The 17,682-nt window shown below is 42.0% G+C and overlaps 2 protein-coding genes across 2 annotated transcripts; one reads left to right on the top strand and one right to left on the bottom strand.

Annotated features, from left to right (window-relative positions):
* Positions 1–66: 66 nt before the first annotated feature.
* acod1 (aconitate decarboxylase 1) lies at positions 67–11,223 on the bottom strand. Its single transcript, XM_060930565.1, has 5 exons — positions 11,133–11,223; positions 6,563–6,702; positions 6,189–6,463; positions 4,527–4,553; positions 67–1,030 (listed from the first exon to the last, which is right to left on the bottom strand). The coding sequence occupies exons 1-5, from the start codon at positions 11,221–11,223 to the stop codon at positions 67–69; spliced, it is 1,497 nt and encodes a 498-aa protein (XP_060786548.1).
* Positions 11,169–13,645, top strand: kctd12.1 (potassium channel tetramerisation domain containing 12.1). Its single transcript, XM_060928780.1, has one exon. It carries the CDS (start codon positions 11,222–11,224, stop codon positions 12,092–12,094), a length of 873 nt encoding a protein of 290 aa, XP_060784763.1. The 5' UTR covers positions 11,169–11,221; the 3' UTR covers positions 12,095–13,645.
* The last annotated feature ends 4,037 nt before the right edge of the window (positions 13,646–17,682 follow it).

Genomic DNA, 17,682 nt, shown 5'->3' on the forward strand with positions numbered 1-17,682 from the left:
CTACTCTGAGCTCCTCCCGAGTGACTGTGCTAAAGTTTTATGTGTGAGTTATAATTATAATAACGTTCAAGCAGATGATGAATAATAGGAGTCAGTGCTTTGGTTTGTGCTTATGAAATTGCATGACCCAAGTACGGAACAGTCAGGGACTGTCTCCAGGTTGTCAATGAGTTGCACTATACTATCTACAGCATCTGTGCTCAGCACAGTCGATGCATTATTCTTAAATTTCCCTTCCAAATGCTCCTGACTGAGAGGCTTTCTCCAGTGACCATAAAATGTGTTGCAACGTGCTGTGTGTGTTTCTCTGTTGGCCATCTCCACAACAACTTCAGAGTACATCTTTTCGAAACTAGCCTGATTGTCTTTTGGATTTTCCAGATGAACTTTGAGGAGCAGGTCCTTCAGTGCTTTCCTTTCCATCATTTTACTGCTGAAGGAGTCCATAGTGACCTCACTATCAAGCAGTGCACTGCAGCAACTGAACTGGTATGAGTGCCTAGCCTCGTGCTCCGTCACTGGGAGTGGACAGTCTATGTATCTGGATGAAGGGACTCTCAGAACAATCCTCTTAATTTGACTGAGATCAGCATTTGGCTCTATGGTGTGAATTTTATTCCTCGCTTTTATTGCTGTATCAGCTACCCAGTGCATGCCAAGATGTGCAGGAAAGCGCTTAAATGCAATATCCTGTTCTTCCAGCACCCACCTGTACTGGCTAGATGGGGAAACCTCAGCCAAATGACATGGTAAATAATCCTGGTAGAAAATGCTAAAACCTGACTCCAGGTCCAGAATGTGTTTGTTGCCCTCTAGACCAAGAAGGGCAAACTGAGATGCTTCCAGGCCCCACCTAGCAGCGTTTCCCAAGTGCAGTGGCTTAGTCTGAGTAGCAGCATTTGCCAGAGGAGCACCAGCAGATGAACATGCAATAGCAAGAGCTGCCATGGTCTGAGATGGAGACAGACCCAGGAGTTTAGCTGTGGCAGCTGCACTGCCCATAACTCCAACAACTGTAGGAGGGTGGAACCTGAGAAAGGAAGACAAAAGATTTCACATGACTGATAAGCTTTTTGCTCAAAGATAAAATGACAATGATTTTCCCAAGGATTATAACAAGTTGCAATTGGGGAGTAAAATATCCATCCATCCATTATCTGTAGCCGCTTATCTTGTTCTACAGCAGAGGTTGGCAACCTTTTTGCCATGTAGTGCCAATTAGAAATTTTCTTGTTAGTTAGTGTGCCATTCAAATAGGTGTTGTTAACTATGTGTAATTAGACCCCACAAATTTTAGACGGATATGGATATTTAATGCATTGAGCAAATCTAAAACACCATTGCACTTGTTTTATGCCATTAACCTCACACACTTTAACCAAATTGCACTTGTTTTATGCCATTAACCTCACACACAAGGTTTAAGACCCCCCCCCCCCCCCCCCCCCCCCCCCCCCATTGGATAACAACATTGCAAGCAGCTTATACAAATTCACAAAATAACATTCAAAATCTTTCAGTAGGTAACAGGCCCAAGTAATTCACAATAAAGACGTAGCAGCCTAATGGAAATGGAACTGATGAATAATAAAACTGCAGAAAAAAAATTAAATAATGAGTGTCAGAGAACATTGACAAGTAGCCTACATAAAGTGGCTTAACAATAAACTGCAAATTTGAAGTAGCCTTGTTACAAAATAAATGTTTTGCCTATCAGTCAATGAGTGTGTTTACATGCACATAGAGAAAATCGAATTTCTGCCATAGCTCGACTGAAATCAAAGTTCTAAATGCCATGGATACACCTTAGCTCGGCTGAAATCAAAATGAACTGGATTTCTCGTAATCGAGCTACGCAACCTAGATTATGCGATTGTAGCCGAGCTACTTAGTGCATGTAACCCTATCGAGCTACATAGTCGAGCTACTTACTTCCCTTCCGGAAGTGACGAGTGACGTGACCACAAGCGGGAAACACAACAGCCTCGGTCGGCATGACAACAGTAGTAGTAGCGAGCAGCAGAAGAGGTAAGGAGGAACAAGGAGACAAAAAACAAAAACAATTGAACTTTTTGTGTGTTTATTAAGACATAAGTTAAATTGTAAGCAAAAAATGGACTTTAGAAAAATATACAATTGTGCAAAATAAGTTGTCTTACAAAACAGTGGTCTGCGCAGGACAGTTTGTAGCCAACAGGTGGCAATGACGTGGTGTGAATGTAAAGTTGAAATCACTCCTCTTCTTCATGACGACAACCGGAAGGGTACCAACACGTTTGTCTTGCACCTTGCAGTCGGAGATTTAGGTCGTTGAGATGTCCTGTAATGTCAGTGAGGAACATAAGCTTCATGATCCACTTCTCGTCTTCCAATTCAGGGTAGTCTTGAGCCCTCTCAAGTAGGAAGGCCTTGATGGCATCCAGACAGCTAACAAATCGCTCCAAAACTTTTCCGCCACTCCGCCACCTTACGGCAGAGTGGAGAGGGATATCTTTATACACGCAGTCCATTTCGTCTAACAGAGACTGAAACTGTCGGTGTGTTAGAGAGGAACGTTTGATGATAAAGTTTATGGTCTTCACCACTGTATCCATGACGCTGTTGAGATCAGAATTAGACAGTTTGGCACATAGATTTTCTTGATGTATTATGCAGTGGAGTTTCATGATGGGGTGACCGACTTTATCTTCAATTAATTTGACTGCTCCCTTCCGTTTCCCGACCATAGCGGGGGCACCATCAGTTGTCACTGATGGTGCCCAAAAATCCTGCCCAAGTCAATACCTCGCTCTTCAAAATGCTCCACCAACACCTTGGCTATGTCCTCTCCTTTAGTTGTGTCGGTCATTGGCCTTAAACAGCAGAGCTCCTTTCTCACAGTCACATCACAATATCTTGCCATCACTGCCAAATGTGCTACATCATTCACATCTACGCTTTCGTCAACCGCAATGCTAAATACTGCTGCATCTTTTATGCCAGTTGTTTGCTGCACCCTTACGTTTTCTGCTATTTCACCAATTCGTCGCTCAACAGTTCTGGCTGATACGGGCATGTCTTTTATTCTTGATTTTATTGTCTCTTTATTTGGCAGCCCCTCAAAAAGACTATCCAAGCTGGACAGAAAGGCCTCCTTAATGTATTCACCATCTGTGAATGGCTTTCCATGTTTAGCTATGCAGTGAGAAATTATATAGCTAGCTTCAGTGGCATTGTTTTTAGCTGAGGCAAAGACTTTTAAAGTGTGGGCTTGCTTCCCATATCTGCACACTGCGCGTGAGATTGATTCGTCCCTATCTGCCTGATCTTTGAAAGTCTTTTCGTGCTTTGCCTCGAAGTGACGTTTAACACTGGATGTTCGACACACAACACTTTCAAAACACAACGTGCACACAGCACGGTCCCTCTGAGAAACGAACCCATATTCTTTGGTCCACGAGGAGAGGAAAGCCCAGACTGTCTGCTTCTTTGCCATCTTAGCGCAACTGCTGCATCAAGTGGGCCCATCTCGTGAGAAATATGGGGAGGGAGGTGCTATATTGTTGTGTAGTCATGCTAAAAGAGCAGGCTCGCCATGCAACAGCCAATGACAGTTCAAGATGACGTTTGAACATTTTTAATGTGTTGAATAATTAGGTTTGTGTATCATCGTCAGTGTGCCACTGGAAATTCCTCGGTGTGCCAGTTGTGGCACGCGTGCCTAGGGTTGCCGACCCCGTTCTACAAGGTTGCAGGCAAGCTGGAGCCTATCCCTATGGGCGAGAGGCAGGGTACATTCTGGACAAATCGCCAGGTCATCGCAGGGCTGACACAGAGACAAACAACCATTCACACTTATGGTCAATTTAGAGCCTCCAATTAGCCTAACCTGCATGTCTTTGAATTGTGGGGGAAACCGGAGCACCCGGGGGAAACCGACGCAGACACGGGGAGAACATGCAAACTCCACACAGAAAGGCCCTCGCCGGCTGCTGGGCTCGAACCCAGGACCTTCTTGCTGTGAGGCAACAGTGCTAACCACTACACCACTGTGCCGCCGAGAAAAATATGATTCTAACCAAATAAATCGTTAGCCTTTTTTTTTTTGCCTTTCCCCTAAACTTTAGAATAGTGTTCTAGATTAATATAAACAGCTCAGACTGAATCCAGATTAAATATGTGCATGGCATATTTATAATTTGGGGGCCTTTTTCTTCTTTAATACACCTTTTATTGCAGTAATTCACTATAACTATTTCTTTTACATTCCTCTCAATTCTAGGATAAAACTGGGTGAGTGTGATGTAAATGTTTAATTTGGCCAAATGTAGTTCAATTTTGTTTAGTAGCAACTTTCTACACAAAATAATTACTGAGTACTTTACAGTTTCTACCAAACACTTACTAGTTTAATATGTAGAGCTTGCGTTTATTTATAGGTAATTACTTAGTGATTGGGGATTGCTTCAGTAACATGGCTTATCATAAATAATTTGTTTTGACCTTCTAATCTTTTTAAAAATTCAGTAAGCAAGATGTCCTCATACCTTTTGGGGATGTTAAAGGCAAACAGTCTAAAACGGCAGGCAAGATCAGAAACGTGAAAACAGACAAATGGTTGGCCAAGGCGCAAACAGTATGTCAGAAGCTAGGCGAGAACAAGAACTAGAAACAGGAACAAGAATCGAGAAACCAGGAAACCAAGAACAAGGGTAGAAAGGCTCAGTAATACGTACTTAACGTAGTGTATACTTCGCATTGCATTTGCATCAGCGCAGTCCTTAATTAACCCATTTACCCTGGGTTCCTTTGTGACCTCGCCGACTATTACACGCCTTGCTCTTGGAGTGATCTTTGTTGGTCGACCACTCCTGGGGAGGGTAACAATGGTCTTGAATTTCCTCCATTTGTACACAATCTGTCTGACTGTGGATTGGTGGAGTCCAAACTCTTTAGAGATGGTTTTGTAACCTTTTCCAGCCTGATGAGCATCAACAACGCATTTTCTGAGGTCCTCAGAAATCTCCTTTGTTCGTGCCATGATACACTTCCACAAACATGTGTTGTGAAGATCAGACTTTGATAGATCCCTGTTATTTAAATAAAACAGGGTGCCCGCTCACACCTGATTGTCATCCCATTAATTGAAAACACCTGACTCTAATATTTCACCTTCAAATTAACTGCTAATCCTAGAGGTTCACATATTTTTGCCACTCACAGATATGTAATATTGGATAATTTTCCTCAATAAATAAATGATCAATTATAATATTTTTGTCTCATTTGTTTACCTGGGTTCTCTTTATCTACTTTTAGGACTTGTGTGAAAATCTGATGATGTTTTAGGTCATATTTATGCAGAAATATAGAAAATTCTAAAGGGTTCACAAACTTTCAAGCACCACTGTATTTTGTTTCATTGTACTACATGATCTTGACTTAACAGTTGCCAGTGTGTTAATTACACCAACTTAGTTCACTTAGCTTTTTGGTATGCTGTGTAGGTATATGAGTTAATCAGAGGAAACCACCTAGGACTACTGCTGACCAGATATTATTGCTGTTTACCATTTCCAGTAAAGCAATGACACTGATAAGGTATTGGTCAGGTAGTTTGTGTGGCTTTGGTATGAAACTGAGGTACATGAAGGCCCGATTCCTGGAACAACTAGATCCACTATGGTTTGCATACCAATCCAACTGAACAACAGATGATGCCATCTCAACTTCCCTCCACCTCACACTCTCTCATCTCGACAAAAAAGACAGTTGTATCAGAATGCTGTTCGTAGACTTTAGCTAAGCATTCAATGCAATCATTCCACAGACACTGGTAGGGAAGCTGAGCCTACTGGGCATGAACACTTCCCTCTGTAACTGGATCCTGGATTTCCTCACTGACCTTTCCCAATCTGTCAGCATAGACAACATCACCTACAGGGTCGTCAGACTGAGCACCAGCACACCCCGCTTTTGTGTGCTCAGCCCGCTGCTGCACCCTGCTGACACATGACTGTGCTGCCAACCACAGTTCAAACCATATCACCAAGTTTACAGACAACACAACAACAGTGGGACTCATCAGTAACAATGATGAGTCTGCATATAGAAAGGAGGTCAGATAGCTGGTCAATTGATGTCAAGACAACAACGTGCCTCTGAATGTTGAAAAGACAAAAGAGATGGTTTTTGACTTCAGGAGGGACCCTGCCACCTGCACTCTACTCCACATCAGTGGCTCTGCTGTTGAGATAGTCAGCAGCATGAAGTTCCTGGGAGTGAATATGGCAGACATCTGGACACTCAACACTACCATCATCACCAGAAAAGCCCAGCAGCATCTCCACTTCCTGCGGAGGCTGAAAAGGCCAGCTTCCCCCTTCCCGTTCTTACCACCTTCTACTGGTGGACAATCAAGAGCATCCTCTAGACATGCATCACTGTCTGGTATGGGAACTGCAATGTCACTGATCACAAGTCCCTACAGTGGATTGTGAGGACTGCTGAGAGGATCAGGGTCCCCCTCCCATCACTTTACAATAAACACTCTATCCACCGTACAACCAGCATTGTGGCAGACCCTTTCCACCCCTCCCATGGACTGTTCACCCCTCGTTTGTCTGGCAAAAGGTTTAGGAGTATCTGAACCACTGCTGCCAGATACTACAACAGCTTCTTCCCCCAGGCAGTTAGGCTCCTCAACAACTCGGTACCCTCTTCCTGCACCAAGAGCCTGAAAACGGATTGACTCACTTCTGGACTATTTCATTGCACTGGCAATTAGCATAAAGTCACTTTATACTTACTGTTGCATAATTTATTATGTTTCATCTCATCTCATTATCTCTAGCCGCTTTATCCTGTTCTACAGGGTCACAGGCAAGCTGGAGCCTATCCCAGCTAACTACGGGCAAAAGGTGGGGTACACCCTGGACAAGTTGCCAGGTCATCACAGGGCTGACACATAGACACAGACAACCATTCACACTCACATTCACACCTACGGTCAATTTAGAGTCACCAGTTAACCTAACCTGCATGTCTTTGGACTGTGGGGGAAACCCACGCGGACATGGGGAGAACATGCAAACTCCACACAGAAAGTCCCTCGCCGGCCACGGGGCTCAAACCCGGACCTTCTTGCTGTGAGGCGATAACGCTAACCACTACACCACCGTGCCGCCCCTAATTTATTATGTATTGTTTTTTGTTTTTTTTTTGTTTCTCAATGCTTGGTTTACATTGCACTGACACTTTAAAATGGCACAAAGTCACTTTACACTCTCCACTGCATAATGTACATTATCATTCCATTACTCATTGCTCATTTTACACTACCTGTTTGTCCATTTGACTTGCACTGGTTTATGTTTGTCCTTTGTCTTGTATTTTGTCTTTTATGTTGCACCATAGGTCTTAGAGTTATTTCCACCTTACTGTAAATGTGTATATGGATGGGCTGACAATAAACATCTCTTGAATCTTGAAACTATCATGCACAGCAGTGTTGCATGGGATTTTCCAGCAATTCAGTGTAACAGCTGGGTTAAGAACAGTTCACCAACCAACAAACTATCCAGCCAACAGGATCCTGTGTTCAGAAAATGTGCACATAAATAGATGAGCTGTGGTTATTAAAAACAAAGTAGCCTACACTTCCCATTCACATTAACAGACACAATATTTCATTTCCCTATTTGGAGACACCAAATTCAACTTACCATTTAAATACAGTGATTAGAAGGTACACTGTCAGAAATAGGGGTACAGTAGGAGGTACACAGTAAGAGGTACACTAAAGTACCCCCTAGGGCTCATTATTGGACCTCATATGTGTACCTTTTTAGGGCCAAAAAGGCAAATATATGTTCCCAAACAGTATATAAAGGGTACAAATAAGTACCTTAGCAGGTACTGCCCCAGTGACAAGCAGTTGTACCTCTAAAGGTACCATAAATAGAGAATATTACACGGTTGCGCAAAGACCTGAAGTTTATCTTTGAGTGGTGAATGGATATATCACAAGTGAATACAGCAAACAAGTGATATATTTTTCACCACGAGAAGATAAACTTTGTATCTTCATGCCACTGTGTAGCATTCTTTATATTATATAGACACATCCACAATAAAAACAAGTTAATCAAAATACTTTAACTTTGAACCATTTTCCCATTTTGACAATGTGCGGCTAGTCAGCGGGAAAATACTGGGAGTGACGTCATCGGAGTGAAATATTGGAAAATATGTCACTCAGATCCGCGATGTATTTTGTATTACAAATGCGAGTTTTTCAACATGAGAAGATAAACTTCATATTTTCAAGCCAAAGTGTGATTTTCTTTTTATTATATAGACACATTCACAAACTAAAAGTACCCAAATGTATCAAAACAATTCATCGATTTCCTCAGGAGTGACATATTGAAAATTATTATACATACAGGACACTTTTTCTATGAAATAAATATATATTATTTACCAGCTGGGAGGTCCGTATCATGAAATACCGTGACCGAGGTCTTGAAAATACTGACCGAGGCCCCTGGGTCAAGGTCAGTATTTTCAAGGCCGAGGTCACGGTATTTCACAATACAGACCGACCTTAAGCTGGTAAATAATATATTAATTTTTTTCTTTACCAAATTCAAACAGAAAATGAGAGTGTCCAAAAAGGAAACCATATTTAGAACAAACCTGCTACAAGCTCGTTTTCGGCTTTCTCCTGAAATGTTTTCTTTTATTTCATCTTCCTCAGGGTAGTAAAATTCGCTTTCGCTGTGAACACTGTTGTTATCGCTATCCATGCTGTAAAATTAATGCTATTATACTGAGAAATGCAAAAATAAATGTTGACAAAAAATTGCTGCTATGTTTGTTGTTGCTGTGAACGAGCGAATTGCCAAAGGTCCACAACCGGGGTCCGGATTGTAGGATTCCAGACCACTCGCAAGCCAATCAGATCGCACGATTTGATGGAAACCGGACCGCAAAAAAACCCCCATGTATTCTATTCCCTTCAAGTGGGTTTCGTTTGGTTTGATAGCATGCAATATTGTTAGCATATCGCTTATTCTACATGTATTACGCCACTCTACCCAATGGAAAATGAGCGTTGAATATGGTTTACGATATTGCATGGTTGTCAAAACAACATGACATCACACATCAGAGACATAAAAATTCCACGTTAGCGAGTGACTGTGACAATTTGTAAACAAATATGGTCGCCAGGTTTGCTTCGTTAAATACGGAAGACTTTGAGAGAATTTTGAAAGAGAAAGATGTGTTGAACACCCGAAAGGAATGTGTATGTATAATAATAATAATAATAGGGTGGCACGGTGGTGTAGCGGTTAGCGCTGTCGCCTCACAGCAAGAAGGTCCGGGTTTGAGCCCCGTGGCCGGCGAGGGCCTTTCTGTGCGGAGTTTGCATGTTCTCCCCGTGTCCGCGTGGGTTTCCTCCGGGTGCTCTGGTTTCCCCCACAGTTCAAAGACATGTAGGTTAGGTTAACTGGTGACTCTAAATTGACCGTAGGTGTGAATGTGAGTGTGAATGGTTGTCTGTGTCTATGTGTCAGCCCTGTGATGACCTGGCGACTTGTCCAGGGTGTACCCCGCCTTTCGCCCGTAGTCAGCTGGGATAGGCTCCAGCTTGCCTGCGACCCTGTAGAACAGGATAAAGTGGCTAAAGATAATGAGATGAGATGAGATAATAATGGGGCAGCACGGTGGTGTAGTGGTTAGCACTGTCAGCAAAAAGGTCCTGGGTTCGAGCCCAACAGCCGCCAAGGGCCTTTCTGTGTGGAGTTTGCATGTTCTCCCCGTGTCTGCATGGATTTCCTCCGGGTGCTCCATTTTCCCCCACAGTTCAAAGACATGTAGGTTAGGCTAACTGGTGGCTCTAAATTGACCGTAGGTGTGAATGTGAGTGTGAATGGTTGTTTGTCTCTATGTGTCAGCCCTGCGATAACCTGGCAACTTGTCCAGGGTGTACCCTGCCTCTCGCCCATAGTCAGCTGGGATAGGTTCCAGCTTGCCTGCAACCCTGTAGGACAGGATAAGCGGCTACAGATAATGGATGGATGGAATAAAAATAATATTGGCTGGCTTTTTTTTTCATCGTATCTCAGATAGATATATTCCATTAGCTGAATGGAATATATCTGATACAACACTCAACGCCAGCTATTTAAATATGTCACAGTTTTGTATCTTCATGTCCCGGATGTAGCTCATATGAAATATTTCGAGTGATGTATTTCCCGGTAAAACACTCATGTCCATATAATATTGTATTTCATTTTCAGAGAGATGGGTGGCACGGTGGTGTAGTGGTTAGCGCTGTCGCCTCACAGCAAGAAGGTCTGGGTTCGAGCCCCGTGGCCGGCGAGGGCCTTTCTGTGCGGAGTTTGCATGTTCTCCTCGTGTCCGCGTGGGTTTCCTCCGGGTGCTCCGGTTTCCCCCACAGTCCAAAGACATGCAGGTTAGGTTAACTGGTGGCTCTAAATTGACCGTAGGTGTGAATGTGAGTGTGAATGGTTGTCTGTGTCTATGTGTCGGCCCTGCGATGACCTGGCGACTTGTCCAGGGTGTACCCCGCCTTTCGCCCGTAGTCAGCTGGGATAGGCTCCAGCTTGCCTGCGACCCTGTAGAACAGGATAAAGCGGCTAGAGATAATGAGATGAGATGAGATTTTCAGAGAGTGTACAGTATGTTGGGGCAGACTTTGACCCTCCAGGACGAAAGTTGAGGAACCTTGTTGTAAACCAAGACATGTCGAAATTCTTTGTAACAACACCAGATGGCAACCTTCTCTGTGGTTTTATTGTGAATTCTTTGGAAATGAGCAACCACTTGTGCACAGTTTTTACAAACAAACAAACATCTTTAAACCAATTTAGTTTGAATATTGCTCCTGGGTGTTTTGGTGGGTGATGTATTGTGTTCTGTGATTCCTCATCACCATGTTGCCCCAAAGGTCTGTAAGAGAGGGACATTTACAATGTAATATGCGATGGCTTTCACTGACACACACACACCTGCCACCTGCAGGTCCTTCATTTGTCGATAGAGGGTTAACGTCTGTCATCGATCAGAGCTCCTCAGCAGTCTGTACATCTCCTCCCACGCACCCTATTTAATCAAACCCTCTGCCCTTCGCTCCACCAGCTTGTGGAAGGGAAAAACCTCATTCAGTTCACGCTTACGAGCAGCTCTGATCTTTGCTGAAGACGACATGGCTTTGGCGGATCCACAGCGTGGAATAAATAACGGTGCAGATCGTTGCTCGGCGTTTTCGGAAATTATTGAACTAAATGTTGGTGGCCAAGTGTACGTGACAAGACACGCAACTTTGATCGCAGTGCCGGACTCTCTTTTATGGGGCATGTTCAGTAAGAACACACCCAAGGACTTGTCGCGAGATAGCAAAGGGCGCTTCTTCTTGGACCGGGACGGCTTTTTGTTCCGTTACATCCTCGATTACCTGCGGGACCTCAACCTGGTGCTGCCCGATTACTTCCCGGAGAAGAAGCGTCTGCAAAGGGAGGCCGAGTTCTTTCAGCTGCGAGAGCTGTGCAAGCGCCTGAGCCCTAAAATGAGCAAGGACGACTCGGTGTGTGAAGAGAGCTGCTATCAGAGCGATTCGGATGAGATGGTGATGGCGCACGGTGCCGCGGTTTCCGGTTGGGATGCGTCGCGCGCACTTTCCGTCCTCAGCATGGCGCGCTCGCCCTCGGGGGAAGTCAGAAAGTCGGGCTACATCACCATTGGCTACAGGGGCTCGTACACCATCGGGAGGGACATTCAGACCGACGCCAAGTTCAGACGCGTGGCGCGCATCACCGTGTGCGGAAAGACGTCCCTCGCCAAAGAGGTGTTCGGAGACACCCTGAACGAGAGCAGAGACCCGGACAGGCCCCCGGAGAGATACACTTCCCGCTATTATCTCAAATACAACTTCCTGGAGCAGGCTTTCGACAGACTCACTGAGTTCGGCTTCCGCATGGTCGCCTGCAGCTCCACAGGGACATGCGCTTATTCGAGCAACGACCCGGCCGAGGATAAAATCTGGACGAGTTACACAGAGTATGTGTTCTGTCGGGATTAACACTCATGAGAAATGTCCAGCTCCATGAATATCATTCATGTAGGAGTGTACAAACACCCTTAATAATGTAGCCTTTTAGGTTATCCGAAGTCAACACTGTATCACTGAGTGACTATTAATTGTTATGTAAATACAGTAGCTCCGTCACATCCCTTTAATAGTTTACTGACTTACTCCATAGTAGTCAGAGCATTTTTTAACATAGTTACTGGGAGAACAAATGGTCTCCCAGTGGCCAGATTTGGTCTCCTAGTCAATGCTAAACCAGCTTCACTGGGAGACTAAATTTTAAACCAAGTTATGTTAGATTGATGCTGAAAGGTAAAACTGAAATGGGATTATGGGAGATGCTTGAATTGCTGGTCCAAATTCATAAGACTGTGTTTTCTTTGGATTGGAATGTTTAAGAAATATTGAAGTTGGGTTGTCAAGACTGTGGGTGGTAAAAGAGAGCAACTGGACTTGCTTGAAGATTCTTGAAGACGTTTCACCTCTCATCCGAAAGGCTTCGAAGAAGCATCTCCCATAATCCCATTTCAGTTTTACCTTTCAGCATCAATCTAACATAACTTGGTTTAAAATTTAACCACAGTTTACCATGACCTGGATGACTGAGAATCTTCACAGACAGGTTGTCAAGACTGTTCCAATTTCCAAATTATAGACTAAATATGCAGTTATTTGATACTATGTTTCACATTGAGCAATAAAATTGAAGATTTTCTTATTTCTTATTTTTCACTGTTTCTTAAAATACATAATATTATGAAAGTTGATAAAACATTAACTTAAACTCAGTGTAATTTTAGTATTTTACCATACTTCTGATGAAGTTACGGTAACTTGGCACTGCATTAACTATGTTGATATTATGCTGGCTGAAACGAGGATTCGTAATGCGGCAGTTTGCATCACAGAATATGCCGCAGCGGTGCAGCCGCATGGACTCTGGGGCCTGTGATTGTATTGCCCAGACCAGTTGGTCTCCTAGTGGAAAATCCTTAAAAAATGCTCTGATAGTAGTTAGCTTTACTTTATGACCACTAAATGCAAGGCATCAGATATTAAAGATAGATTCTTTCATACTGCCCGCTAGACTTTAAGAACTAAAACAACTTACAATTAAATTTTAAATTAAAATAGCCTAGAATATTTAAACCCATAATAATTGCTCGCAAGCCTGTAAAGAATTTGAGAAACCTTATTTGTACTGTAGCAATTAAGTAAACCTTTACAGCTGGATGTATATAGACCGCTTACAATACATGATGATGCCTTAGACTGGAATTCCTGATAAACAACAGATGAAGGAGATATAAAGGTGGTTTTTTTTGATACAGTAAAGACTTTATATCGTTCTTGTCTGTTGTTTACGAAACTAGTTCAGCAGCTCTCTCTGTTAATCTGCATGCTTTGGTTCCACTGACTTTGGTACTATCGTCGTGATCTTGTAGAAGAAAAAAATATGTTACACTCATTTGTGCACATTTCTTGTTTCCAAACTATTTTTCCCCCATAGTACACTGTTTTGATATCTAGGTACTGTTAAGAGTTGTGCTTTATGTTTCTTCTAACACTGGATGTGTTTTAAATGTTTGTAGAAATGAAATAAATCCTATTAGTGTCATTAAGAAACTATAGTTTTTTTGTTATTATTGGGAGTAATACTTTAACACAGAGATGAAAACTGAGAAGATAAGATAAAGGTTTATGCAAACAATTCCTGGATAGCATGCCTGGTTTATGTAACCTGCTCTGGTATACAGTAAACATGTTGTGCTATACAGCAGAGCTGTGCCTATTATAGACATAGAATGGGGTTGACTGTGATCTATAAACAGAAAACAAAATTACCAAAACACTGGGGGAGAAACACATCGACTGAAAGAAACTACAATGACTTCTTAGATGCTGAATAAAGAGCCAAGCTTACAGAGATTTTCCTCGACGATTGCTGTGACACAAATTTATTATGTGATTCTCACATGCAAATGGTGCAGCTGTACTCAGATTATGATGCCATTATCATTTTCAAGTGTAAATAACAAAAGGTTCCAGCTGCAGTAAGAGAGGGATGGATTGCCTGAGGGACAAAATGAAAAACCTTCTGTCCTAGAAAGACAATGTTCCTTCATTATTCACTGGTGCTGCACCAGGAATATATCTGATTATGTTTATCATGGTTAGAATAAAGGATGCATTCTTACTATTCTAGGCAGCCATTAGGCACCATTCAGTAGATTAGGTTGTCCTCCTACAAGTATGCTAATCCTTTATAATTCTGGTGTTGTGTATATTCATGAGTAGAGCAATTCTTACTTTTAGCTTCCAATTTTCCCAAAGCCATTTAAAAATTTATTCTATTTTTGCACAGTTGTCTACTCTCTCCTCTGAAATGCAGATATGAATGCTGTGTTTAAGCCAAACTGACCAACAAACTGGCCAACTGGTTCAAATTACAGTAGGGTCTGCATAAAAAATGAGAATTCAGACACATAGAGAATGTGCAAAAGTCTTAGGCATATGCAAAGAGATGCTTTAAAGATGACTTAAAAATATGAAATGAAAGCTTTTACCTTAAAAGAAAAAAAAACACTACAACGTGCAGAAAGAAGAACTTTATTCATCACATGTACACTTGTAAAATTCCTCTCTGCATTTAACCCATCTGAAGCAGTGAACACATGTGAGCAATGAGCGCACACACATACCCAGAGCAGTAGGCAGCCATGATACAGCACCCAGGGAGCAGTTGGGGGTTAGATGCCTCGCTCAAGGGCACCTCAGCCTAAGGCCGTCTCATCTTAACCTAACCGCATGTCTTTGCACTGTGGGGTAAACTGGAGCACCCGGTAGAAGCCCACGCAGACACGGGGAGAACATGCAAACTCCACACAGAAAGGCCCCCGTCGGCCGCTGGGCTCGAACCCAGAACCTTCTTGCTGTGAGGTGACAGTGATCACCACTACACCACCATTAATTAAACAATCTAAATATTTGGTCTGATGAACCTTTGCTTTTTTTTTTCCTAAAATAGTAGTCTTAGATAAAATATGTACAGTTTTATAAGGAAATGAGCTGTAAGTTTTACTAAGCATCTTGCAGAAACAGACACGGTTCTTCTGGAGATATTGACTGTCACACTTGTTTTTTTACAGCAGAACCAAGCAACCTTCATTATGTTTTTAAACTGCATTTGACACTATGTAGAATCTTGAAAATCAATGTTATGGAAAGCCCTTTCTATATATCTCTGCCTTTCTTATTCTGACATGATGATGCACTCACATATAATCATGATACACTTCAAATTTGGAGAGTGTGTGGATCCTATATAATTTTAAAAATAGTTTGCTGTCTTCAATAATGTAATTACCTTGCAGTCTACTGCTTATGAGCCAAGATGGGGGAAAGAATTACTGAGCGCAAAAGCAACTCAGTGATTTGCGTGGATATGGACATAAGTGTATCTGTTGTGTCTGTTGTGTCTGTATGTGCATGTTTCCCATCTGCATGCATGACTGTGCTCATGGTGCCTCTTCTGTTTGCCTATGACAAAGTATCGAATATTTCATCCTTCCATGCTCACTGGAATTAAATAATGTTTGACAATATTCTCTCCATGGATCAAGGACTAAAAATGGACCAGCAGGATAGAAATAGTACAAATGACAAATTACACAACAGATGGTTCTTAGATTTGGATCTCTTAAACAATGTTTAGGAGTAATTTTATAAAGATGGTTATATAATTCTGCTATACTTTTTTACACTTTTTAAATGACATAACTAATTATTAGCAGAATTGTAAATAGGTGCAACTTGAACAGTTTTTCAGCAAAGTAACAATTTTTTTGTGACATCTCATATTCCAGAGTGGTGATCCGGACAGTAAATATGGTATAATTTGAAGTTAAGAAGAAGCTGCTAATCCTACGATTATTTTTGTTTTCTATTTGGCATAAGGCAACGAAAGTGAATTATGCCAAGGTGATTTATTTTACTTTAAAAGTAAGATACATTTGTGTTTTCTTTAAGCCCATATTCTCAGTAAAATACTCTATTTCATTGCTTTTGTGTCACAAAGATAAATCAATATGCACTTTCAACATTTCTTGTCGCTGAGCCAGATGCTTTAATAAATAGTATACCTAGAGCAACCCATCACTGTCAAGAAAATTTCTTTCACTGCTGGACAATTTCACCACAAATGCTGTGGCCTGTCAATTCCAACACTTTTCAAACTAGCTTGCTTTTGCTTCACAGGAAATTATTGTGCCTTTTAGAAATCACAAGTATTAATCAATGGTGCAGACAAAGAACGTCCCCTTTTAGACCAAAAGGATACAATGAATGGGGAGAAAAACCAATACTCTCCAAGCAAATGGGCTGCCTGGCATGTATTCACTGAATCTCACAGATCAAATGTCATTATATCCCTCAAAATAGAGACCAGCAGGGGTGTTCTGTAATTTCTTTGAAACATTTGTTGGCCCTGGTAGCTTAGGATCGATTAATATTTTTGTTCACAATGAGAAAAATGAGGGTTGCCAGAACTGAAGCTCTATGGAATAACAATTTTTAGGCATGCGAGCAATCACTTTCTCATTAATCGACCTGAGAACTTGAAAAATAATATAAAAGAACTGATCAACATATAAAGGAAAAGTGACTGTTCAGCAACTCCAGTTTTTTTTTAAACATTAAACATTAAACATTTCACATAATCTGTTGGGTAATATTGCAATTAATCACATGCTTTTATGCAAATTAGTTATCTGAAGAAAGCTCTTAAAGAAAGGAAAACTTTTTTGCAGACAAATTTATTTCACTGACCATCTCTGCTTTGATTAGTGAAGTGATGGCATGGCTTATTTAAAAGGGGGGAAAGTCCATCCATCCATTATCTGTAGCCACTTATTCTGTTCTACAGGGTTGCAGGCAAGCTGGAGCCTATCCCAGCTGACTATGGGCAAGAGGCGGGGTACACCCTGGACAAGTCACCAGGTAATCGCAGGGCTGACACAGACACAAACAACCATTCACACTCACATTCACACCTATGGTCAATTTAGAGCCACCAATTAGCCTAACCTGCATGTCTTTGGACTGTGGTGGAAACCAGAGCACCAGGAGGAAACCCATGCAGGCACGGGGAGAACATGCAAACGCCACACAGAAAGGCTCTCGAACCCTGGACCTTCTTGCTGCAACAGTGCTAACCACTACACCACCGTGCCACCCGGGGGGAGTCAATGAAAAAAAATGTTTGTAGATAATTGGATGGAGAAGTATGTGTTTATTCTCTGCTGTAAGTTCAAACTGGGCATCTTGTCTGTTCAGAGTGGTAACATGATACACCAGAACAAAACAAAACATAACCCCTTTAAGTTGATGTCTTATTTATAGATATAATCTAATCACTAATGGTTAAGCATTAATCACTGTCACCATTCAGTGATATTGTGCGCTTTGGTGGACCTTCACACATTTTAGCTGAATACCCTTGATGTATAGGATAACGTACACAATATCCACAACTAGACTGATTCATCATGCTGTCATGTATATCATGTAAGTGCAAAACA

This window comes from Neoarius graeffei, chromosome 9 (assembly GCF_027579695.1).
Source record: "Neoarius graeffei isolate fNeoGra1 chromosome 9, fNeoGra1.pri, whole genome shotgun sequence".
Classification (NCBI taxonomy): Eukaryota; Metazoa; Chordata; class Actinopteri; order Siluriformes; family Ariidae; genus Neoarius; species Neoarius graeffei.